At 44.3% G+C, this 26,896-nt stretch overlaps 1 protein-coding gene across 1 annotated transcript in view; it reads right to left on the reverse strand.

The window, feature by feature from the left end:
* Nucleotides 1–26,896, reverse strand: part of PNPLA4 (patatin like domain 4, phospholipase and triacylglycerol lipase) — a gene marked incomplete at both ends in the record, with an annotated part of 41,301 nt that overhangs the window by 12,718 nt on the left and 1,687 nt on the right. The window contains 3 exons of the mRNA XM_080718506.1: nucleotides 5,215–5,280; nucleotides 20,014–20,149; nucleotides 20,608–20,702. Coding sequence (XP_080574632.1) covers nucleotides 5,215–5,280; nucleotides 20,014–20,149; nucleotides 20,608–20,702 — 297 coding nt within the window. The remainder of the gene's footprint in view (nucleotides 1–5,214; nucleotides 5,281–20,013; nucleotides 20,150–20,607; nucleotides 20,703–26,896) is intronic.

Consider the following 26,896-nt stretch of genomic DNA (forward strand, 5'->3'; position numbering starts at 1 on the left):
TCCCCGAGGTTCTTGTCCTTCCTCCCTGTGGGGTCTACTTTCACTTGGGCAACCCCTGTGTTCCTCGGCCTTCTCTCTGTGCCCCAACACAAAGCCGATGGCTTAGGGCCAAGAATCCTATAGAATACAGGGCAGAGGATGCTGAACAGGGAGGGATCCTGTAAGGACCGTTGAAGAGGTCGTAACAAAGGCACGTCCTCCTCCATCATTTTAGCCAAGGGACTGGCGGGAAGTCAGTCTCCTCCAGTGCTGAGAGGCAGTCGATTCCTCCTGGCACTCCAGAAACACCACCGTGCCAGGCCCTCGGGGTCCAAGCAGCTGATGGGAGACGTGTGAGCGGCACCTTGACTATCTGAGGGTACTCCCTAAGAGATAAGGACACTGACGTACACAGAAGACACATGGGCTCCGGCGCCTATTCATCCGTCAGTGTGCACAGACTGTGTTTGACTGTAAAAGACAAACTTCTGGTGCGTGCCAAAGAGATACTGTATTTACTGATATAATGCTCATCTCTGGTATGTGCTAAATAGATATTGGTGCATTTATTATAAAATACACGTCTGGCATGTGTGAGATAGAACTGTATTTGATTATAAAATACATATCTCAGCCGGGCGTGGTGGTGCACGCTTGTAATCCCAGCATTCGGGAGGCTGAGACCAAAGGATCGCGGTTCGCGGACAGCCTCAGCTACTTAGTGAGGCCCTCTGCAACTCAGTGAGACCCTGTTTCAAAATAAAGAATAAGCCGGGCGTGGTGGCGCACGCTTGTAATCCCCGCGCTTGGGAGGCAGAGACAGGAGGATCGCGCAGGTTCGAAGCCAGCCACGCCCGCTGGCTTAGGAGACCCTGTTTCCAAATAAAAATATAAAAATAGGTCTGGGAGTGTAGCCCGGAGGTAGAAGGGCTTCCAGGAACCCCAGTACCAAAACAAACAAACAAACAAAAACAAAATAAAGAATAAAAAATAGGGCAGGGGGTGTAGCTCAGAGGTCAAATGCCCCTGGGTTCCATCCCCAGACCTGTAATCAATCAATCAATAAGTGAATGAATGAATAAAATAAAATAAAAAGACTGAAAATGGGGCTGGGAGTGTAGCTCGGAATTATAATACCCCTGATTTCCATCCCCAGTACTGCACACAAAAAAGTATATATATATATATATATATATATATATATATATATAGAGAGAGAGAGAGAGAGAGAGAGAGAGAAAATATGTGACATAGAGACTGTTTTGTTATAAAATATACATCTCTGATATATGTAAGATACATACCAAATTTGATTATAAAATATGTATTTCTGGTACATGTCAAATAGATACTGTATTTTATTATAAAATGAATATCTCTGGTATGTGCTAAAGATATATTAGATTATAAAATGAATTATCTCTGGTAGATGTGAAACAGATACTATTTGGTTATAAAATAGACATCTCTGATATGTGAAAAGTGGGTAGATGTTGTATTTGTTATAAAATACATATTTCTGATATGTGTTAAACAGATACTGTATTTGATTATATAACACTCATTTATGGTGAATAGAGGTTCTCTGTTATAAAATTTATAAAATATATATCTGTGCTATGTGTTAAATAGATAACATATTTGATTAGAAAGGCAGATTTCTTGTATATATAAAATAGATGCTATGTTATAAAACATCTCTGATATATATTACGTACTGTATTTGATTATCAAATGTATATTGCTATTTTACATATATTGGAGATGTATATTTTGACATACATATTTCTGGTATGTGTCAAATGGGCACCGTATTTATTTATATAATACTTATCTCTGCTATATGCTAAGCAGATACTCTATTTGATTATAAATACAATCTCTAGTGTGTGTTAAGTCGATACTTTATCTGATTATAAAAGATATGTCTCTGCATGTGTTAAACAGTACATCTGATTATAAAATGTCTATTTCTGGCATATGCTAAATAGGTAATATATTGGGTTTTAAAATACATAGCTCTGGTCTGGCACATGTAAATTAGGTACTATGTTTAGTTATAAAATATATATCTCTGATATATATGTAAAATAGGTGCTGTATTTGATTATAAAATATATATTTCTAGTATGTGTCAAATAGATTCTGTATTTAATTATATAATGCTTCTGTCTGGTATAGGCCAAGTAAATATCATATTTGATTAGAAAATACACATCTCTGTTACATATTAAATAGATACTGTATTTGATTATAAGATGCATATTTCTGGTATAGGCTAAGTAGATAATATCCTGGATTTTAAAATACTGATATAAGTAGATACTGTGTTATTAAATATACATCTCTGGTATACATATAAAATAGATACTGTATTTGAATATAAAATACATATTTCTATTTTATATATATCAGAGATGTGTATTTTGACACGCATACTTCTGGTGTGTGTCCAATAGATACTGTATTTGATTAGATAACGCTCATCTCTTCTGGAATGTGCTAAATAGACGCTCTGATTACAAAACACTCATCTCTCTTAAGAGTTAAATAGATATTGTATTTCATTATAAAATGAATATTTCTTGGGGATAATATACTGGATTATAAAAGACATATTTCTGGCATGTGAAATAGATAGTGTTCTGTTATGAAATATACATCTCTGATTTATGTATATAAAAGATATTATATTTGATTATAAGATACAAATTTCTGGTTATATGTCAGATAGAGAGTGTACTTATTTATACAATGCTCATCTCTGGTATATGCTAAGTAGGTATTCTAATTATAAAATACATATCTTGCTTATGTTAAGTAAGTCCCATATTTGCTTATAAAATACACATCTCTGCTGTGTGTTAGATACTGTGTTTGATTATAAGACATACTTTTCTGCTGTGTGTTAGATACTGTGTTTGATTAGAAAATACATATTCCTGATATATGCTAAATATGATATACTGGATTACAAAATATATTAAATATATATTAAATACATATTAAAGAGCTGGGTGTGGTGGCGCACGCTTGTAATCCCCGCGCTTGGGAGGCGGAGACAGGAGGATCGCACAGGTTCGAAGCCAGCCGCTCCGGCTTAAGAGACTCTGTTTCCAAATTAAAAAAGTATAAAAATAGGTCTGGGAGTGTAACCCGGAGGTAGAAGGGTTTCCAGGAACCCCAGTACCACCAAAAAATATATATATATATTATAAATATATAATATATAAAATATATAATATATTAAATATATATTAAATGTACAATATATAATATATCAAATATAAATATATAAAGATAATATATTGGATTGTATAATACTTAACTCAAGCATATGAAAAATAGAGACCGTGTTTAGTTGTAAAATATACATCTCAGGTATATATAAAAGAGAGATTATATTTGGCTATCAAATACACATTTCTGGCGCCCAATAAAAACTGTATCTGATTACGTAATGCTCTCTTCTGTGCTCACTACTAAATAGATGCTCTATTTGAGCCCATAATACACATCTTTGCTATGTGTTCCATAGATAACTGTATTCAGTTATAAAATGCACATCTCTGGGCCGTGTTAAACACTAATGCTGCTGGATTACAAAATTCATGGGCCGCCGGGCGTGATAGTGCACGCCTGTCATCCCAGCATTTGGGAGGCTGAGACCGGAGGATCGCGGTTCGCGGACAGCCTCAGCCACTTAGTGAGGTCCTCTGCAACTCAGTGAGACCCTGTTTCAAAATAAAAAATAAAAAATAGGGCTGGGAGTGTAGCTCGGAGGTCGAATGCCCCTGGGTTCCATCCCCAGAACCCCCCAAAAAATTCATGGGTCGACCCCCAAGTCCCTCGGTGGAGGAGAAGCCGGCTAGGGTCACCTGGACACCCCAGGCGTGAAAGCCTTTCTCTACAAGGACTGGCACGCTACTTTGAAAGACAGCCCCAGGAAAGAGCGCTCTCCTCCAATAGTGTTTTGGCTCTTGGGGGATGAACAGCTTGGTGGGTGGGGAACGCTGGGGGGAGAGGGGACGGTTACCTGGCCAAGGAGTTGTGAGGGGAGATGTTTCCAAAGAACTGATGGAGCCGGGCGAGGTGGCGCACGCTTGTCATCCCCGCGCTTGGGAGGCTGAGACAGGAGGATCGCGCAGGTTCGAAGCCAGCCTCAGCTACTTAGGGAGGCTCTCAGCAACTTAGTGAGACCCTGTTTCTAATAAAATATAAAATAGGTCTGGGAGTATAGCCCGGAGGTAGAAAGCCCCTGAGTTCCACCCCCAGTACCACCAAGAAAAAAAAACAACAACAAAGAACTGATGGAGGCTTGTTTGAGAGAGAGAGAGAGAGATATGCAGACCCCTGAAACTTTTCCCCACGATGACATATTAGGATGTTCTCTCTCTGAGCTAGGCCCCCAGCCCCATTTTACTGATTGAGTGATTGACTGATTGACTGATTGATTTTAAATTATGAAACAGGGTCTCTCACAAAGTTGCTGAGGCCGGTCTCAAACCCGTGATCTTCCTGTCTCAGCCTTCCAAGGACTGGGATGATAGGCATGTGCCAACCCACACGGCTAAAATAAATTGTATGTATGTATGTATGTATGTATTTTCTTTTGTGGTACTGGGGATGTAATCCTTCTACCTCTGGGTAACATTCCCAGACCTATTTTTTTTGTTTGTTTGTGGTACTGGGGGTGGAACCCAGGGGCTTTCTACTTCCAGACAATACTCCCAGACCTATTTTTCTATTTTATTTGGAAACAGGGTCTCACTAAGTTGCTGAGAGCCTCACTCAGTAGCTGAGGCTGGCTTCGAACCTGCATGATCCTCCTGTCTCAGCCTCCCAAGCGCTGGGATGACAAGCCTGCGCCACCACGCCCGGCCACTCCCACACTATTTTATATTTTATTTGGAAACAGGGTCTCTTAAGCCAGCTCGCCGGCTTCGAACCTGCACGATCCTGCTGTCTGCACCTCCCAAGCGCGGGAATGACAAGCCTGCGCCACCAGGCCCGGCTATAAATGTGTTTTAAATAATGAAAACAAGGATAAGATTTTGATGATAAGGCACCATAATTTCTGATCTTGATTTTCTTTCCCTCTGAAGTAGAAATAAAGCCTTTTATACATGTAACCCCTATAAACGGATTTAGACCCAAATCATTCCCAAACTGAATCCTTTGCAGGGACCGATGTAGGCGGCGGTGATGGTAATTTCTCAGTTATAACAACATTACCTGCCCTCCGTATTCCACTGGCCTCAGTCCGGCGTAAATGGGCACGAAACTGCTCGCCAAGAGGACCTGGGTGGCAGAGAGACAGAAACAGCCGGTGGATAAAGGGATCGCCGTGGAGATCATGAACCCGACAGCTCTCTTCCTACACAAGTCTTAACAAACGAACAGGTTGCAGAGATTGCGGGCCGCGGTCGCACACGCTTCTCCACTAAAAGATAACATTCTGCGGATCTGCAAAGGGCCTGCAGCAATAGGTACGAGTCCATGCTCCCTGAGCCAAGGAAGTTCACCAAGGGAAAAAAAAAAAAAAAAAAAAGACAGCGTTTCAGCTGCAGAAGCACCACCTCATTAGGAGATTTAGGTCCCAAACAGGAGCGGCTGGCAGCTGCCAATAAATTATTCATAATACTCTGCCATTTACAGTATCATAAAAAATCATTTTGGACTTGCGCTGTGATTTTCCAGAGGTGGGGGAAAGAAGCCTTTTTGGCTCTGGTAGAGGGGGGATTGAGCCCCAGCGCTGGAGGGATGCCTAAAAGTAGGTCACTCGGAGGTGGTGGCCTTCAAGGGAGTACCATCTTTTATATTCCAGCAATGGCGTCAGGGTATATAATGGTATAATGGTGCCGTGGCAAACAGAGACACCGGTGATACGCGCTTCCATTTAAAAAGCCGAAAATGACTGTCATTTAGAATATTATCATTCCTTCCAACGGAAGGCGCCGGGCCCCAATTGCCTTCCTGGAATGCGGCTGCTGTATTTTTTTCAGAATCGCTTCCAAACCCCTCGCGAGTGTTCTATTTGCAAACATACAGCATCAGACAGCGAATATTTCAGCTCTCGTCTTTCAGCTGATATGTGGGAGACTCTGTGGCTGGTTTGCGTCGAAGATTCCACGAGGCATTTCTTTTTCAACATACATTATTCAGAAACGGATTACGGCCCAAACGCTGGCGTGTAGATCATCTGTTCAGAATTATTTAGGACTCAGAAGGCATTTCTCTCAAAGAAATAATATTAGAGGGATAATTTTTAGGTCAGCCTCTCCGAGGTCTATTTATTTCTGAACCGCCACTAAATTAGAGGCGCAGTCAAGGGGGTGACGGGGTTTCTATAGGAAAATCTTCTCTGGGTTGGACTCGGATATAACGAGAACTCGCTCCTGCCCCAGGTCAAAGCAGTCGGACTAGGTGCTACAGCCACTGTGCATCCAGGCCAAATGAAAATACAGTGTCCTCTGGAAAGTATAAAAAGTTCCAATATGTCGATAGCAAAGTATTAAGTCCAAAGTGTGCCTTTCTTGGCGGCTCCTCACACACCTAAAAAGCAGACCCTGCCAGACACCTCCCACAGACTTTTTAATTATCTGAGTTGTGAGCCAGGCGTGGTGGCGCACACGTGTAACCCCAGCGCTTGGGAGGCTGAGACAGGAGGATGGCGCAGGTTCGAAGCCAGCCTCAGCTACTTAGTGAGGCTCTCAGCAACTTAGTGCGACCCTGTTTCCAAATAAAATAGAAAATAGGAATGGGAGTATAACCCAGAGACCTCTGGGTTCCACCCCCAGTACCACACACACACACACACACACAAAAAAAAAAATTATCTGAGTTGCTTTTTGGGATGTGCATATGTGTATGTGTGTTGGGGGCAGAGGTTTAATGGAAAGTGAACTCATGAGTATTCTAGCTCTGAGCTATAGCCCAGTCCTGTTTTAGTTTTAATTTGAAAACAGGGTTTCACTAAGTTGCTGAGGGCCTAAGTTGTTGAGGCTGGCCTCAAACCTGTAATCTCCTCTCGTCTCTGCCTCCCGACTACTGGAATGACAGGCATGCGCCACCAAACCTGGCTCATTTTTTTAAAAGATGAAGATAGCCGGGTGTGGTGGCGCGTGCTTGTGATCCCAGCATTCGGGAGGCTGAGACAGGAGGATCGCGGTTCGTGGCCAGCCTCAGCTACTTAGTGAGGCCCTTTGCAATTCAGTGAGACACTGTTTCAAAATAAAGAATAAAAAATAGGGCTGGGGGTGTCGCTCAGAGGAAGAATGCCCCTGGTTCCATCCCCAGTAACACACACACACACACACACACACACACACACACACACACACACGATGAAAATACTTTCTGCAAGGGTATCTAAGCTAATAAGTGCTGCAGTGTCACCTGGACTTTGGGTTTAACAGAAAATATATGTTCCCATGAATTTTTTCCCAGGGCCAGGGGACACAAATTAAATATCTTGCAATTGTTTTTTTTTTTTTTTGCTCCCCAGAGAAAAGTCCCTTTTAATTTCTGTGTGTGTGTGTGTTTGTGTTACTAGGAGTTGAATCCAGGGGTGTTTTGCTTCTGAGCTATACTTTGCCTCCTATTTTATTTTTGTATTTTGAAACAGGGGGCTCTCCCTAAGTAACTGAGGCTGGCCTTGAACCTGGCCCCCTCCTGGCTCCCTTGAGTTCATTTTGTTTTGCCTGGGTTTATTGAATTATTGCCAGGTACCTTGACAACCTCACTTAAGACCGAGGCAGAAAAAGAGGACGCTTGTTTGCAAGGAGGGAATGGGATTCACTCTCACTTAAGGTGGCCTTCTCCCCGACTGGCTGGCCCTAAGAGGGCGGAAAAAGGATGGAATCACAGGCCCCGGGCACGTTTTGTAGCTATTAAAGAGGGAAAGCCGGGCGTGGTGGCACACGCTTGTCATCCCAGCATGTGGGAGGCAGAGACAGGAGGATCCTGGTTCACAGACAGCCTCAGCTACTTAGTGAGGCCGTCTGCAACTCAGTGAGACCCGGTTTCAAAATAAAGAATAAAAATAAGGGCTGGGATTGTCATTCGGAGGTAGAATGCCCCTGGATCCCATCCCCAGTACTGCAAAATAAATAAATAAATAAATAAATAAATAAATAAATAAATAAATAAATAAAATAAAAGAATAAAATGACGTGGTAAAATGCCATGCCCACGTGTGTGCTTTGGGTGTGTCTAGCCTCACAGGATTTCTGGTGAAATTGACCTCATGGATAAATCTCCATACGAGCTGGGTGTGGGGGTGCACACCTACCATCCCAATATTTGGGAGGTGGAGTAGGAGGACCACAGGTTCCAGGACAGTCTCGTCACCACAGCAACCTAGCAAGACCCTGTTTCAAAACAGACAAATGGTCGGGCGTGGTGGCGCACACTTGTCATCCCCGCACTTGGGAGGCGGAGACAGGAGGATCGCGCAGGTTCGAAGCCAGCGGGGCTGGCTTAGGAGACCCTGTTTCCAAATAAAAAAATTATAAAAATAGGTCTGGGAGTGTAGCCCGGAGAAGGGTTTCCAGGAACCCCAGTACCACCAAAGAGAAAGAAAGAAAGAAAGAAAGAAAGAAAGAAAGAAAGAAAGAAAGAAAGAAAGAAAGGACAAATGAGCTGGGTGTGGTGGAGCACGCTTGTAATCCCAGCATTCGGGAGGCTGAGACATGAGGATCGCGGTTCAAAGCCAGCCTCAGCTACTTAGCGAGGCCCTCTGCAACTCACTGAGACCCGATTTCAAAATAAAGAATAAAAAATAGGGCTGGGGGTGTACTCTGAGGTTAATGCCCCTGGGTTCCATCCCCAGACCTGCAAAAAAAAGAAAAAAACAAAGGTAAAATAATAAGGCAGGGGCAGTGGCAGAGACCTCTCATCCCAGTACTGAGAGAAGACTGAGAGCCTGACTGCAGGCTTAGGACAGCCTCAGCTACTCAGTGGGACCCTGTTTCAAAATAAAAATATAAGCCGGCCATGATGGCGCGCACTTGTAATCCCCGCGCTTGGGAGGCTAAGACAGGAGGATGGCGCAAGTTCAAAGCCAGCTTCAGCTTCTTAGTGAGGCTCTCAGCAACTCAGCGAGACCCTGTTTCCAATAAAGTATATTGGGGGTGGGGTTTCCAATAAAGTATACTGGGGGTGGGGTAGCCCGGAGGGAAAAAGAAAAGCCCCTGGGTTCCACCCCCAGTACCACAAAAAAAAAGAAAAAAAAAAAGAAAAAAATATGTATATAAAGTAAAATAGCACTGGGGTGTGGCTAAGAGGTAAAATGCCTCCTGGGTTCAATCCCCAGTACCATAAACCAATCAATCAATCAATCAATCAATCAATTGTTGTGGGTATAGTTTGGAGGCAGAAAGTCCATGTACCATGTGCGTGCATGCAAACACACACACACACACACACACACACACACACACACCCTCTCCCTCCCTCTCCCTCTCCCCCCTCCCCCAGGAAGAGGTGTCTCTATTAAGATCATTTGGCAATGGGTCTGTCCTCTCTCTTCACCTGGCTTTGTGTGTGTGTGTGTGTGTGTGTGTGTGTGTGTGTGTGTGCGTGCACGCGTGCGCGCGCTACCAGGGATGGAACCCAGGGGTGTTCTACCTCTGAGCTGCACCCCCAGCCCTATTTTCTATTCTTTATTTTGAAGCAGGGTCTCCCTGAGTTGCCGAGGGCCTCACTAAGTACCTGAGGCTGTCCGCGAACCGGATCCTCCTGTCTCAGCCTCCAGAATGCTGGGATTACAAGTGGGCACCACCAAGCCCGGCATGTCTGGCTTTTATCAATTCCCCTTAGCTTTGCTATACGTGATACTTCTGGCATTCAGGAGACTTGATGGTAAATGGTTGTCTAAATTATCTTTCAGAAACTTAATGGCTGTTTTCCTCTCAAGCTGGCTAAATCACCCACCCTTCTCTTAGGTCTGCTCCAGTCTCCCATGGCCAATTTCTGAACACGCATCCCACGAACGGGCATGAAAATTGATGACACGCACCCAGACCACTGACTGTTTGACCTCCAATCACCTTTGCAAATGCCTTAAATCACCCTTATTCATTAACCCATAAAGATCCCAAACTCAGGGCGGCTCATGCCTGTAATCCTAGTACTTGGGAGGCTGAGAGGGGAGGATTCGCAGATTCCCGGCCAGCCACAGCCACTGAGAAAGACCTCAGCAACATAGTGAGACCTTGTTTTAAAATAGCAAAATAAAAACAGGGCTGGGAGTGTAGCTCAGGGGTAGAATGCCCTTGGGTTCAGTCCCCAGTATAACCAAAAAAAAAAAAAAAAAAAAAAAAAAAAAAGATGGGCGTGGTGGCGGCACACACTCATAATCTCAGCATTTGGGAGGCTGAGACAGGAGGATCGTGGTTCGTGGACAGTCTCAGCTACTTAGTGAGGCCCTCTGCAACTCAGTGAGACCCTGTTTCCAAATAAAATAGAAAATGGGTCTGGAGTATAGCCCGGAGGTAGAAAGCCTCTAGGTTCCACCCCTAGTACCACAAAAAAAAAAAAAAAAAAGAAAGAAAGAAAGAAAGAAAGAAAGAAAGAAAGAAAGAAAGAAAGATTTTAGAAAATAAAAGAGCTGGGCCTGGTGGTGCACGCTTTTAATCCCAGAGCTTGGGAGGCTGAGACAGGAGGATCGCGCAGGTTCGAAGCCAGCCTCAGCTGGTTTAAGAGACCCTGTTTCCAAATAAAATATAAAATAGGTCTGGGAGTGTAGCCCGGAGGTAGAAGGCCCCTGGGTTCCATTCCCAGTACCACCAAAAAATAAAAGAATAAATAAATAATAAAAAGAAAAGAAAAAAGAAAAAGTCAAGATAAAGGGCTATGAGTGTAGCTCAGAGGTAGAATGCCCCTGGGTTCAATCCTCAGGGAAGCAGGTTTGAGATCTGAATCTCCCAACTACACGCTTGGCTGCCTTGCGAATAAACTCTCTTTTCTAAAACTGTTTTGAATGCTTAGCACCACGTGCAGAGGGCAAAGCAAACCCGGGTCGGTAACCGGCCCCCACATGTCAGTAGCTTCGTGGTGGTGGTTGTGAACGCTAATAAAAAATAGAGGGCCGGGCCTTTCATTGCCTGTGGGCTGCTGGTATAGCGTTCTCAACATGGTACGCATGTAAAACCATCGCTTCGATTTGGGCTGAACTGCCCCTTAAAATACAAAAACCACATGCTAAAATGATAAAAACCTAAGTTAGCGGCTTCGTGCAGGAGCGGGAGAGGCAGCGCCAGGCCTACATTCCGCACACATCCCGGCGGGCTCTTTTTTTTTTTTGAGTTTTTCATTTTGCATTTTACAGAAAAAGGGGTGCTTAGAAAATTATGTGGCCTCGCTCGCTTTCCTCGGAGAATAAATTGTCGCCCCGTCTCATTTCTGCCTCAAGTTTACCGCGGAGTATAATGAGAACCTGGCTGTTTATCCAGAGCCTGCTGGTGTTGTTGAGATTCAAAGACAGATTCAAATTTATCTTCCTCCCGTCTTGCCAAGATAACGGCCGATCTTAAATCCAGTCCTAGTTTCACCTCCACGCAGCTAAATGTGAGAAGATCTTGCTCTAATAGCATTCCATGTGCGAGGAAACGCAGGGCACCGTAGCAAGGGAGACAGGGTACTTCTTCCTAAGAGAGCCAGGGACACCATCATAAACTGATACTGTCGCGGGTATTCAGAAAGAACGAGACTCGACCTGAAATCACCCTCTTCTGGGGGGGAGTCGTACTGAAGATTGAACCCAGAAATGTTCTATCTCCAAACTACACCTCTAGCCCTACTTTATTTCTTATTTTGAGACATGGTCTCACTACGTTACTTGAGGGTCTTGCTAAGTGGCTGAGGCTGGTTGTGAGCTGGCGATCCCCCTGTCTCAGCCTCCCAAGTACTGGGATGACAAGCGTGAACCATCATCCCTGGTAACCCTGATTCTTTATCCTATAAAAACCTCAAATCCTGCTGGGTGTGGCGATTCGTGTAAATAATTCCAGGACTTGGGAGACTTGGAAGTCAGACTCGGCAACTCAGTGAGACCCCGCATGCATGAATGACGGCTCTTTCAGCATACTTGTGTACATGGGCTTGAAACACGAGGAATTCCAGGGTTTGTGTCAAGTTGGGGAAGCAGTCGGAGGCCATTCTATCCTGGCATGCGGAAATTAAAATTCATGTCTACTCCACGGAGAAGCTGCCAGATGACTTTCTTTGAAACCAAGGATTTATCTCCCTAATTATGCTTTGCCAAAGGCTAACATTAAAATGTGCTTGGATTTCCGGTGGTCCATTTGTTTCCAGAGGAAAATAGCCCAGCATAAAGTCTGGAGTTGGAAAAGAGTTGATATGCAAAAATTTGAAAGGATTTGATATGCAAAGTTTTGAAAAGAGTCAATATGCAAAATGGATCTACTTAGACCTTCAGCAATAAAGCTAAAGAATGAAGGGCTGGGCTGGGCATGGTGGCCTATGCTTATAACCCCAGCATTCAAGAGGCTGTGACAGGAGGATGGCAGTTTGCAGCCAGCCTCAGCTACTTGGGCCCTTTGCAACTCAGTGAGACCCTGTTTCAAAGTAAAGAATAAAAGAATAGGGCTGGGGTGTTGCTCAGAGGTAGAATGCCCCTGGGTTCCATCCCCAGTATGGAAGAAAAAGAAGAAGGAGGAGGAGGAGGAGGAGGAGGAGGAGGAGGAGACCTGTAATCCCAGCATTAAGGATTGTGGCTCGTGGACAGCCTCAGCTACTTAGGCCCTCTGCAACCCAGTGAGACCCTGTTTCAAAATAAAGAGTAAAAGAATAGGGCTGGGGAGTGTAGCTCGGAGGTAGAATGCCTCTGGGTTCCATCCCCAGTACTGCAAAATAAATAAATAAATTAATTAATTAATTAAAGTTTCATGGCAGATGTGTCCAGAGGTGCTAACCAGTAGTGTTAATCTACAAATAACACTAATCAGTGGTAAATACTACTAATTTAATAAAATAATGCTATTATTTTATTTGCTTACTATCTGGCATATATTGGCTCTCATCCACACGCATATAGGGCTTGACCACCTAACGCCTCCTTGTGAATATTTCGTAGTGGTTGGTGTTTCTGATCTGATTACTCTTTTTCACCAATGAGAAAACCGTGAGCCTTGAAGGTCATGGTAAGTATGCGCCGCTTAACGATAGGACTAGGTTCCGGGAAAGGTGTCCCTGTTTGAACATCACAGAGTGAAGACTCCAGAGAAGAGGGCTACTGTACCAGTATTGGGAATGGCCTAGGGAGATCTGAGAAAGCTCTGATTATTAATAGATATATTTCAAAAATAATCGTGTCAAAATGGCAGACCTGGGGAAAGGAAGACTTGGTCTTGGTTTCGGTCAGGAAGCAAACAGCTACTGAAACTTAGGAATGACTTAGCTAAAAGTAATTAGCAAGTCCATAGGAGAGGGGAGCTAGGCCTTCTTCTTTCTAAAGACAGAGCTACACAGTCTAGCTAGGATGGTAGGAGGGGTCGACCTTCATGAAAGGAGACACCTTGCCACACCTTGCTGGGGGAGGAACCTTACAGGGACTTATCCTTAGCTCAGGACAAGAACCCGCGGTTTTTCTGTTTTGTTGTGGTTTGAGGGAAGTTGTGTCCGGGACCTTAACGGGGGGGGGGGGGGGTCCCGAGGACAGTTTCCCCCCAAACCGTAACATATTCTCAAAACCGTAACAGCTACCACAGTACAGGTGGGCTGTTGCTAGCCGATGTTACTTAGCAATGACCCGAGAAAGTGTAGCAGCAGAGAGAACTTAACACACACACCCCTTCAGGTTTCTAGCTGGATTTTCAGGTCCATGGGGCATCCTGTCTCTTATACAGAGCAGCAGTCAGCTGGTATCATAAATAAAGAACCAAACATCTTCTTTTTCTTTTTGGGGGGAGGATTGCAGAATTATTTTTAGAGGTTTTTTTTTGTGGTACTGGGGATGGAACCCTGCTCATTCTACCTCCGAGCTCTACCCTCTACCCTATTTTTTATTCTTTCTTTCTTTCTTCCTTTCTTTTTCTCTTTTTTTTCTTTTCTTTTTTTTTGTGGTACTGGGGATGGAACCCTTCTACCTCCAGGCTACATACATTCCCAGACCTATTCTATATTTTTATTTGGAAACAGGGTCTCTTAAGCCAGCAAGGCTGGCTTCGAACCTGCGCGCTCCTCCTGTCTCCTCCTCTGAAGCGCGGGGATTACAAGTGTGCGCCACCATGCCTGGCTTGGTCTTTAATTTGGAACAAGGTCTCACTGAGTTGCAGAGGGCCTCACTAAGTAGCTGAGGCTGGCCACGAACCGCGATCCTCCTGTTTCAGCCTCCCGAATGCTGGGATTACAAGCGTGCGCCACCACGCCCAGTGAGAATTGTTTATAGTTTTATTGGTGCGGTATTATATACTGTGGTGAGATTCAAAGTGATACATCCACACCTGCACACAGCATCAATTAGTGTGGGTCCTTCCTACCGACATCCTCCTACCCCCTCATCTCTGCCCATACATGCTAGTCAGGTTGATTAGTGATGCCTCTGTATATAGGTTGAGTAGTGATGCCTTTGTATATAGGCTGATTAGTGATGCCTCTGTATATAGGTTGATTAATGATGCCTTTGTATATAGGTTGATTAGTGATGCCTTTGTATATAGGTTGATTAGTGATGCCTTTATATATAGGTTGATTAGTGATGCCTTTGTATATAGGTTGATTAGTGATGCCTTTGTATATAGGTTGATTACTTTTGTATAGAGACATAATATTATTTGGCCTATCTCCTCCATTGACCCTTCTTCCCTTTCCTTTCTTCTCCTTCCTCCACGTCCCCTGCACTGTTTTACTAGTCTCACTCCCTATTATCATGAAGCTCCTTTATTTTTATTTATTTATAAAATAATAATAATTTATTTATTTTTGAAGATTTATAAGGAGTTTATTAAAAAAGATAGAAATACAGAAAGCAGTTACAGCCTCATGTTACGGTAACATGAGGGGGTGCTTCGAATAAAATCACCCGAAAATTATTTATCTTAGCTGGGCGTGGTGGCGCACGCTTGTCATCCCCGCGCTTGGGAGGCTGAGACAGGAGGATCGTGCAGGTTTGAAGCCAGCCTCAGGTACTGAGTGAGGCTCTCAGCAACTTAGTGAGACCTTATTTCCAAATAAACTATAAAATATGAAATAAACTATAAAATATGTCTGGGAGTATAGCTTGGAGGTAGAAAGGCCTCTGGGTTCCACTCCCAGCACCACCAAAATAAATAAATAAATAAATAAATAATTTTTGTAGTACTAGGGGCATTCTACCTCTGAGCTCCACCCCCTGCCCTATTTTTTTATTCTTTATTTTGAAACAGGGTCTCACTGAGTTGCAGAGGGCCTCGCTAAGTAGCTGAGGCTGGCCACAAACCGCGATCCTCCTGTCCCAGCCTCCCGAATGCTGGGATGACGAGCGTGCGCCACCACGCCTTTAATCCCCTGTTTTCTCCCTAGCTTCTACATATAACAAATATCCAACCCTTGACTCTCTGTTCCTGAGATCCCACTTAGCGTAATGTTCTCTAGTTTCACCTATTTTTCTGAAAATGACATAATTTTGGAAGAACCAAGCATTTTTAAGAAACTTAACTTAGCCCATAGCAGAAAAAATGAGTTCGAGATTACAAAATGGATATAGATGGCAACATGGGCCAAGATTTCCAGGTTAAAATCTCTGCTATTTAGTCCTCGTTAATGGTCTTTTATTCAAACTGGAGTTTTCGTCAGTTTCCCAATATTGCAAAGTGGCCCAAGGCTGTGTGTTGAGAGCTCTGGGTGCAAAACTCCGGGGAATTCAGAGTCATACATGACCAGGTTGCTTCTAATCTTGTTTGGAGCACTGGAACCCTCTAATCTTTAAGAGGGAAGTGAAACTACCTTCAGGTACCAGAAACAAGGACCACAAAATAAGAAACAAACATCCTCATGGTGCCACAAAAACTGGGCCCTGGTTGGACGGGCCACAGTCCTCTTCTGGATATTTATCAAAAAAAGAGGCTGAGACCAAATATAAATATTGAATACAAATACATATTCCTATTTTCTATATATCAGAGATGTGTACTCTGACAATCATACTTCTGGTGTGTGTCCAATAGATACTGTATTTGATTATTATAACGCTCATCTCTTCTGGAATATGCTAAGTAGATACTCTGATTACAAAATACACATCTCTGTTATGTGTTATATAGATACTGTATTTGATTATAAAATGAATTTTTCTGGTGGATAATATACCGGATTATAAAATACATATTTCTGGTGTGTGGAATAGATACTGTGTCGTGTTATAAAATATACATGTCAGTGGGGCGTGGTGGTGTCATTTTGTGATCCCAGCATTTGGGAGGCTGAGACCGGAGAATTACGATTCGATTCGCGGCCAGCCTGTAATCTCTGGGAGGCTGAGACAAAAGGATGGCAGGTTCAAGGACAACCTTAGCCACTTAACAAAAAGACGCTCAGCAATTTAGTAAGACCCTGTTTCAAAATGAAAAGGGCTGGGGTGTGTCTCAGAGGTGAAACGCCCCTGGGCTCTATCCCCAGCACCATTAAAAAATAAAAACAAAACAAAACAAACCGCTAAATTAACAAAGTAGCCACACACACACAGCACACAAAATATATGGGGACTGAAAGACTGGGGTAGAGAGTTCTGCCAGGTTAGATGGAGAATAGGTGTAAATGAAGAGGACAAGTATATGATCTATCTATCCCAGTTCTACAGACATGTACATATGTAGGTATACACATACACGTACATACACACATATGTGTATGTGTGTATAAATATATATGTGTGTATGTATGTATATGTGTGTATACATATACATATATACATACATATTTCCTCGGCTATATGTATATTAAGAACAAGAAATCAGGATATGAAAGAGATATCTTGATTTCTACATTTTCTGTACCATGATTTCTTTCTTTTTTTTTTTTTCTTTTTGGTGGTACTGGGGTTCCTGGAAGCCCTTCTACCTCCGGGCTACACTCCCAGACCTATTTTTATATTTTTTATTTGGAAACAGGGTCTCCTAAGGCAGCACGGCTGGCTTCGAACCTGCGCGATCCTCCTGTCTCCGCCTCCCAAGCGCGGGGATGACGAGCGTGCCCACCATGCCCGGCTTCTGTACCATGATTTCTAATAGCCAAGATGTGCAATCAACCCAGGTGTCCGTCCGCTGGTGAACATATAAAGAAATGTGTTAGACGTAGACAATGGAGTACTATGCAGTCATAAAGAAGAATGAAGGACTGTCATTTGTGCCAGTATGTTTATGGAGAGCTGGAAGACGTTATGTTAAGTGGAATAAGTCGGATGGAGAAAGACAAATGCCACAGGTTCTAACTCATCTATGAAGGATAGTAAAGGTTTTTGTAGAGGCAGAAAGTTGAATACTGAGCATCGGAGGGTACCGGGTGAATAGGAAGAAGGTTGTTCTTGGGTACAAAATATAGTCAAATAAGAGGAATAAGTTCTAATGTTCCATGGCATAGTCCAGCGACTACCGTTAACAATAATTTATCCTCTATTCCCAAATAGCTAAAGAAAGGATTTTGAATATTCCTCAAAGGACAATAAGTATTGGGGGTGATGGATCTGTTAACTGCCCTGATTTGATAGTTCCTCATGGCATACGTGTATAAAAGTACCATACCATACCCCATAAATAGACACAATTATTGTATGTTAACTAAAAAATATAATTTTAAAAAGGAAAAGGTGACAGCTGCAGGAAGTATTTCTGTTTTATTTATTTATTTATCTTTTTTAGGGAACAGTAGCCCACAGCTCTTTTTAGGAAGACCAGAAGAGTTCTACTAACCTGTCAGAAGCCTTTTTATGTCTGTCTAGCCACTGACAACCTGCGGCGAGGGAGCAGGGGTCAACCAGCCCTTCCCTTTACATGGTCTAAATCTACATAATATTAAAATAAGATTTAAAAGAAGATGATAGCAAAAAAAAAAAATCTCTTTTTCTAAGATAGGAAGACCAGGAACTATGTATGAGCCAGAAAGTGGTGTAATAAGTAATAGCGAGAAAAATATATCCAGTTGCAAAATAATTTTACTTGTCAATTCAACATTTCATTAAGTAGCGCCAGATTCTGGCAGCAAGATGGTATTAAAAATCAATGCATTTGTCATCTAATTCAGGCGGAACTTTATTACTCACTCTTAACACATTACCAAAGCGTACACTCGTTCTATTACCTGAGGCTTGCCAATGATTCAGGAGAAAGAACAGGAAGATAAACGTGGCCAGCTTTTCTAAGAAAGCACATCCTAGTCACGTGCAGTTACCCACGCCTGTTATCGCAGTACTTGGGAGGCTGAGACGGGAGGCTCACAGGTTCCAGACCAGTCTCAACAACTTAGCAAGGCTCTCAGCAACCTAGTGAAACCCTGTTTGAAAAGAACATATATTTTTAAGAAGGGCTTGTTGTCATCCCAGCATTCGGGAGGCTGAGACTGGAGGATCACGGTTCGCGGACGGCCTCAGCTACTTAGTGAGGCCCTTTGCAACTCAGTGAGACCCGGTTTCAAAATAAAGAATAAAAAATAGAGCAGGGGGTGTAGCTCAGAGGTAGAATGCCTCTGGGTTCCATCCCCAGACCCACAAAAAAAAAAAAAAAAAAAAAAAAAGGGCTTGGGGAGCCAGGCATGGTGGCGCACACTTGTAATCCCAGCATTCGGGAGGATGAGATGGAAGAATCACGGTTCGCAGACAGCCTCAGGTACTTAGAGAGGCCCTTTGCAACTCAGTGAGACCCTGTTTCAAAAAAAATAAATAAAATAGGAGCCAGGTGTGGTGGCACACGCTTGTAATCCCCGCGCTTGGGAGGCTGAGACAGGAGGATCGTAGGTTTGAAGCCAGCCTCAGCTACTTAGTGAGGCTCTCAGCAACTTAGTGAGACCCTGTTTCCAAATAAAATATAAAATGGTTCTGGGAGTATATCCCAAACAAAGCTTTTGGCTTCTATCCCCAGTACCACCAAAAAATAAAAATAAAAAAATAAAAAATAAAAACAAGTAAATAGGACTGGGACCGTAGCTTGGAGGTCGAATGCCCCTGGGTTCCATCCTCAGACCCACAATACAATACAATACAATAAAATAAAATAAAAGAGGCTTTGGGGTTTAGTTTAGAGGGAACAATGTCCCTCGGTTTTATCTCCAGTACAGAAAATGCAAGGAAAAAGAAAAGAAGAGAAAGGAAAGGAAAAGAAAAGAAAAGAAACCCCTTTCCAATTCAGAAATATTCCATGCTTTCTCTTCACCAGCGGGTTGCTCTTTGGAAGTCAGTCGTCCAAAATATTTCCCAGAGATAATAAGTTCTCAGTCAACCACTTTTCAAATGCGTTTGGACAGAAAGGCATCAAAACAAAGTGGACGAAATAGAATGGAACATTAGCTTGGAAAGCAGAGAGAGCTGGGTAGGAGAATTTGTTCCCCATGGCCCGTGGCCTGCAAGGTAACCTTGGGCAGTGCGTACGCGGCGTGAAATCTTTCCGCCCCTTTCCTCCTTGTGAATTGACAAAAGGGCTGCAATTACACCTGTCCTACCTGATTTGCAGAAGGACTTCTGAAAGACGGAGCAGGAGACCGTGCGGAAAAATGTCTTCCCTACGCTGCTCAAAGTATTAGCTCCGCACATTTAGGAAAGTATTTCTGTTCCTAAACCGCACCCACGACCCGTTTCACATAAAGAACAGGAGGCCAGGACTCCAGGAGCGAGTTTGCCTGGCAAGCGGGGTCTGGATGGTGGCTTCGGGATGGAGACTGGTTGATCCGCTCATCCGACACATAACTCACTCACTGAGCCCCGATCATCTATCGGGTCTGAGCCAAGGCACAGCGCTTTGAGACCATGGTTCTTACTATGATTCGCATCCTGTGTCTAAATCAGCACTTGTGGATTTTCTCCACCGGGTAATGTGGCTTGCTTACCTTAATCAGGTCATCCCTGGAGGGAAAGTTGCAAACCAAGTAATTTTCCCTGGTTCTGGTGTTGGTGATGGACACGTGCAGTCGGTTCTGGGCCAGCTCGTGGGCGTTGGAAGGAAGAATAGATTCCATTCCTTGTCTAACAAAGAAGGCGCACTATGTTACTCCCCTTTAATTACTGAATGCCTCCTTATTATTTTATTTTATTTTATTTTATTTTGGTGGTACTGGGGGTGGAACCCAGGGGCTTTCTACCTCCAGGCTACACTCCCAGACCTATTTTCTATTTTATTTGGAAACAGGGTCTCGCTAAGTTGCTGAGAGCCTCACTAAGTAGCTGAGGCTGGCTTTGAACCTGTGTGATCCTCCTGTCTCAGCCTCCCAAGAGCAGGGATTATAAGGCTGCACCACCACTAAGTTGCTGAGGCCATACTCAAACCCGCGATCCTCCTGTCTCTGCCTCCCAAGCGCGGGGATGACAAGCATGAGCCAGGTGAGTGTGTGCTGAGCTTGCCACATTTTGTACCGAGAGTCCTCCACATTCCGTCTTCATATACTTCTGGGGGAAGGGAGGGATACATTGTAAATACACATTACCTCAATCGGGCCATGAAGTCATAACCAGGAGTCACAGCCCCGAACGACTGCCTTCTTGTTTCTTCAGCAAAATTGTAGGTAAATTGGTTACACTCCTGAAAAAGAAAATTGATAATTGGCCTACGTGTCATCAAAAGAAATTCAGCCGGGCGTGGCAGCACATGCCTGTTATACGAATACTTGGGAGGCTGAGATAGAAGGATTGCAGGTTCAAGGCCAGCCTTAGCAACTTAGTGAGATCTTGTTTCAAAATAAATAGTAAAACAGGGCTGGAATCTAGCTTAGAGGTAAAACAGCCCTGAGTTCAATTTCCAGTGCCATTGGGAAAAAAAAAAAGCTAGGCACAGTGGTACATGCCTGTGATCCCAGTCCTTGGGAGGCTGAGACAGGAGGATCGCACAGGTTGGAAGCCAGCCTCAGCTACTTAGTGAGGCTCTCGGCAACTGAGTGAGACCCTGTTTCCAAATAAAGTATAAAATAGGTCTGGGAGTACAGCCTGGAGCTAGAAAAGCTCCTGGGTTCAACCCCCCAGTGCCACACACACACACACATAAAGATCATGTTTCTAAATAAAAATAATAAAATAGGGCTGTAGGTCTAGCACAGAGGTAGAATGCCCTTGAGTTCAATCCCCAGTACCACTCAAAAGGAGGAAGAGTGGGAAGAGGAAGAAGAGGAAGAAGAACAAGAGGAAGAACAAGAAGAAAAGGAGGAGGAAGAGAGGAGGAGGAGAGGAAGAGGGAAGGAAAAAGAGGAGGAGGAGAGGAAGAGGAAGAAAAAGAGGAGGAAGAGGAAGAAAAAGAGGGGGAAGAGGAAGAAAAAGAGAAGAGGAAGAAAAAGAGGAGGAGGAGAAAGAAAAAGAGGAGGAAGAGGAAGAAAAAGAGGAGGAGGAGAAGCAGGAAGAAGAAGAAGAAGAAGAAGAAGAAGAAGAAGGAGGAGGAGGAGGAGGAGGAGGAGGAGGAGGAGGAGAAGGAGGAGGAAGAGGAGGAGGAAGAGGAGATAATTTATCCTTCTAGTTCCAAAATTCTACATCCAATCATACAATGTACTGGATTCCCCATGCAGAGACAGGATGCTACAGGCCGGCACAGGTGTTCGCATCCGGTACCTGGCTGTCTTCTCGCCCACTGGTGTGAGCCCTTAGGAAATTATATGTCTTCACTATCCCTGGCTGCCTGGCTGCCTGCCTGCCTATTTTCTTGGTTTCCCCATCTTAAAATGGCCTTTGTCCACAAATAAAAACCGCAGGGCAGTTGGATTTAAGTTCTAATTCGGCGCAGTCTTCTCCAGAGAGCCACACACACACAATTAGCCTCCTCTCCCACCCCGCTCTGGGCTTGACTTCAGTCCTGCAGGGCACTGGTGGCTAAAGACAGTCACCAGCTGTCAGTGGGGAGGGCCATATTTGGGCAGGTACTGAGAGCAGAGTCTTTGGAGCCCTGTGTGGCGCACCGGGGCTGTGTAAAAGCCCCCCAGGCGGTACTCACGTGCAGGCAGGGCTGGGACCCAGCAAGGCCCATGCTCACTCCCCCCCCCCCATAACCTGGCAAGGTGAGAATAATCACCCATTTAACAGAGCAACTGAGGTGGGGAGACATGGAGTCTCTCTCCCAATAGTTTTTCTGAAATGAACATCAGGGCCTGGGCAGAAGCCCAGGTCTGTCTGCTGTGGAAATAAAGTTCTCTGAAGAAGCCACATAGATGGCCTGGCTTCTGCACAGTGCTTGACCTTAGGTGAGGACCTTATGACTCTGGACAGAGGGAGCTTGAAGGCTGAGAGCCAGGTTTATCTGGGGCTGTGATCCCAGTTCTTGGGAGGATGAGACCTTATGACTCTGGACAGAGGGGGCTTGAAGGCTGAGAGCCAGGTTTATCTGGGGCCCTCGGCTGGCCTTTTAGGCAGTTTTGCATCTGAACATCCTCATGATTCTCAGGTAAGCATCTCAGGATATATGGATAAGCTTAACATCCCTCCAGCCTCCCCAACCCAAAAGATAGGCATGCTATCAGATCAGGTCTGAAATCTGTAGGGCGTATTTCCCCCTTTTGCTAGAAACCCCCACCAATGGACTTGGTAAATGTATTGACTTTTGACTCCTTTGATCTGTGGTTATAAAAGTTCACAAAAGCCAGGCATGGTGGTGTATTCCTGTTATCCCAGTCCTTAGGAGGTTGAGACAGGAGAATTGTGGGTTCAAGGCCAGCCTCAGGAACTTAGTGAGGCTCTCTTTCAAAATTAAAAAAATGAAGCCGGGTGTGGTGGCGCACGCTTGTCATCCCAGCATTCGGGAGGCTGAGACCGGAGGATCCTGGTTCTATGGACAGCCTCAGCTACTTAGGCCCTCCACAACTTAATGAGACCCTGTTTCAAAATAAGGAATAAAAAATAGGGCTGGGGGTGTAGCTCAGAGGTAGAATACCCCTGGGTTCTATCCCCAGACATGCAAAACAACAACAACAACAACAACAACAACAACAACAACAACAACAACAAAGGGTTAGGGTTGTTGCTCGGAGGTATAACACCCCTGGGTTCAACCCCTAGTATTCCTTACTCCACCCTCCAAAACCAAAATCCTTTTTATTTGTGTGGTACTGGTGATTAAACCCAGGGGCATTCAACCTCTGAGCTACACCCCCAGTCCTATTTTTTTTTTTTTATTATTCTTTATTTTGAAACAGGGTCTAAGTTGCAGAGGACCTCACTAAGTAGCTGAGGCTGCCCGCGAACCGCGATCCTCCTGTCTCAGCCTCCCAAGTGCTGGGATTACAAGTGTGCGCCACCATGCCGGGCCTACATTCCTTTTATTTTAAGGCAGTAAGTTGATGGCCATTTGTTACAAGAGTATTTTTGTTGTTGTTGTTTTGTTTTGTTTTGTTTTTTGGTGGTACTGGGGTTCCTGGAAGCCCTTCTACCTCCGGGCTACACTCCCAGACCTATTTTTATAATTTTCTTTGGAAACAGGGTCTCTTAAGCCAGCGAGGCTGGCTTCGAACCTGCGCGATGCTCCCGTCTCCGCCTCCCGAGCGCAGGGATTACAAGTGTGTGCCACTGCGCCCGGCTGTTATGAGTTTTTGGAAATAGATATAGTAAGCCTTAGGGGTTCCCTCCAATTGGACATCTGGGATGGAACTTGAAGTAGGAATAGGAGTTAGACAGGGGTCAGAGATACAGAAACACCGGCAGAAACAGCTCAGAGAGGGACGCGAGCTGATGGTGGTCATCACAGCAAGCCGTGACCGAGTCCTGAGTGCACAGGGACGCGTCCCGGGGGCACAGACACAGGTGATGTGGATTCAGGTAAAGTCACTATGCGCTGTGAGTTAGGGGGACTGTAGGCTCACTGTCTCCAAGCTACTGCAAGTTACTAAGTGAGAAAGAGGTTATAATGCTCCCCAAATAAACTGAACTTTTCCAACCAAGCTGGAAGTTCCATTTCACCTATTTTCTTTTCTTTCTTTCTTTTTTCTTTTCTTTTTTTTTTTTTTTTTTGGTGGTACTGGGGGTGAAACCCAGAGGCTTTCTACCTCCGGGCTATACTCCCAGACCCATTTTATTCTTTATTTGGAAACAGGGTCTCACTAAGTTGCTGAGAGCCTCACTCAGTAGCTGAGGCTGGCTTCGCACCTGTGCGACCCTCCTGTCTCAGCCTCCCAAGCGCGGGGATTACAAGCGTGCGCCACCACGCCCGGCTGCCTATTTTCTTCTATTTGTTTCGTTAAACACACATGTATCTGTGGCCAGACTACAAACTTACCAAAGAGTGGCCTAACCTTCCCTATTGTATCAGTACTGGGAATGACCTAGGAAGATTGGAGAAAGCTCTGATTATTAATAAATGTATTTCAAAAATTGGGTGAGGGGCAGATCTGTGAAAGCACTTGGTTTCTGCCAAGAAGCAGGCAACCATTCCAATGTAAATTGACCTAAAGATAATTAGCAAGTCAATAGGAGAGGGGAACTAGGACTTCCTCATCCTCATTCTAAAGGCAGGTTTACATAATTGGATAATCTACCTAGGATGGGAGGAGGGGTCGACCTTCCTGAAAGGAGACACCCTGGTGGGGAAGTAAGGGGAAGGACCTTACAGGGACTTTTACTACATCAGAATTACGTGAAACAAGAGGGAGGGTGTCGTGTATAAAATGCCTGTTCTGTGGTTTTTTTTTTTTGTTTGTTTTGTTTTGTTTCTTTGTTTGGTGGTACTGGGGTTCCTGGAAGCCCTTCTACCTCCGGGCTACACTCCCAGACCTATTTTTTATGTTTTTATTTGGAAACAGGGTCTCTTAAACCAGCGCGGCTGGCTTCCAACCTGCGCGATCCTCCTGTCTCCGCCTCCCAAGCGCGGGGATGACAAGCGTGCTCCACCACGCCCGGCTCTGTTCTGTGTTTTGTATTCTGGTGATTTTGTTCGAAGCACCCCCCCCCCATCTTACCCGTAACATGAGGCTGTAACTGTCTTCTGTATTTCTATCTTTTAGTAAACTTCTTTAAATCTTCAGCAAGTGTCCGGAATATTGTATATCTATCCTTAGCTCAGGACAAGAACCCGCGGTTTTTTGGTGGGGTTTTTTGGGGGGGAATTATTCCCGGGGGGGGGGGTCTAACACGTCCCTGGGGACAGTTTCCCAAACCGTAACGTCTTCTCTCAGAACTGTAACACCTATCATTCAGTTTCCCCTGGCGTCTAACACTATGCCTTCCTTGCAAATTGTAAAGGCTGGGAGCATTTTACAGCCTTCAGCTCTTAACTATCAGTGTCTAAATTTGCCTACTACCTAAAATACACCCAGCTTCGGGTGCTCCTCACGGTTAGACGTGTGTAAGCTCAGAACAAGATGAATTCCTCAATGTAGTTCTCACAAGAGGGAAAAGCTCCAGGAACTCACAGCACCAGCATGAGATAAAAACGCAGGTTAAAAAAAAAATAGTTTGCCCAAAACTCGAGGCAATCCTGCAAGGCATGGTGACGCACTCCCATAATCCCGGTACAGGAGACAGGAGAGTCGTAGGTTCGTTCGTGGCCAGCCTCAGCAATTTAGGGCAGCCCTCCACAATTTACCAAGACCCTGTCTCAAAAAAATAGAGAGTAAAAAAGGGATGGAGTATAGCTCGGAGGGAGAAGGCTCCTGGGATCAAATCCCAGTATCAGGAAGGAAGAAAGAAAGAAAGAGAGAGAGAGAGAATATAACCTTGCAATCAAAGGTTATTTATTTATTGATTGATTGATTGGTTTCTCTGTTTGGGGTACTGGAGATTGAACCCAGGGGCATTCTATCTTTGAGCTATACCCTGAAACCTATTTTTATTTATTTATTTATTTATTTATTTATTTATTTATACTGGGGGTGGAACGCAGGGGCTTTCTACCTCCAGGCTACACTCCCAGACCTCTTTTATACTTTATTTGGAAACAGGGTCTCACTAAGTTGCTGAGAGCCTCACTAAGTAGCTGAGGCTGGCTTTGAACCCGTGCCATACTCCTGTCTCAGCCTCCCACGCGCGGAGATTACAAGTATGCGCCACCATGCCTGGCTTTTATTCTTTATTTTGAAACAGGTTTCTTTAAGTCACTGAGGCTGGTCATGAACCTGTCATCTTCCTGTCTCAGCCTCCCAAGTACTGGGATTACAATAGCTTGCACCACCATGCCCAGCCAGAAAGTTATTTTAGCTGAAAAATTATTATTACTATTATTATTATTATTATGGTACTGGGTATGGAACCCAGGGGCATTCTGCCTCCGAGCTATGTCCCAAGCCCTATTTTTTTATTCTTTATTTTGAAACAGGGCCTCACTGAGTAGCTGAGGCTGGCCACGAACCATGATCCTCCTGTCTCAGCCTCCCAAATGCTGGGATTACAAGCATGCGACTCCCAGCTTGAAAAAATATTTTGAAAAAATGAGAATGAGGGCCGGGCCTGGTGGTGCAGGCTTGTCATCCCCGTGCTGGGGAGGTGAAGACAGGAAGATCGCGCAGGTTGGAAGCCAGCCACCCTGGCTTAAGAGACCCTGTTTCCAAATAAAAATATAAAATAGGTCTGGGAGTGTAGCCTGGAGGTAGAGGGTTTCTAGAAACCCCAGTACCACCGAGAGAGAGAGAGAGAGAGAGAGAGAGAGAGAGAGAGAGAGAGAGAGAGAGAGAATATGAATGAGAAATATTTAGGTTAAAAAAAAAAAGAATAGTTTTCTACCTTCCAATGTAAATACCCAACAGACTTATTCGTCATGTCATAGCAACACAATGAACCAAAAAAAGCCTCCAATTTGATTTAAAAAAAAAAAAG

The sequence above is a fragment of the Muscardinus avellanarius genome, assembly GCF_963383645.1.
Source record: "Muscardinus avellanarius genome assembly, chromosome: X".
NCBI classification, from domain to species: domain Eukaryota; kingdom Metazoa; phylum Chordata; class Mammalia; order Rodentia; family Gliridae; genus Muscardinus; species Muscardinus avellanarius.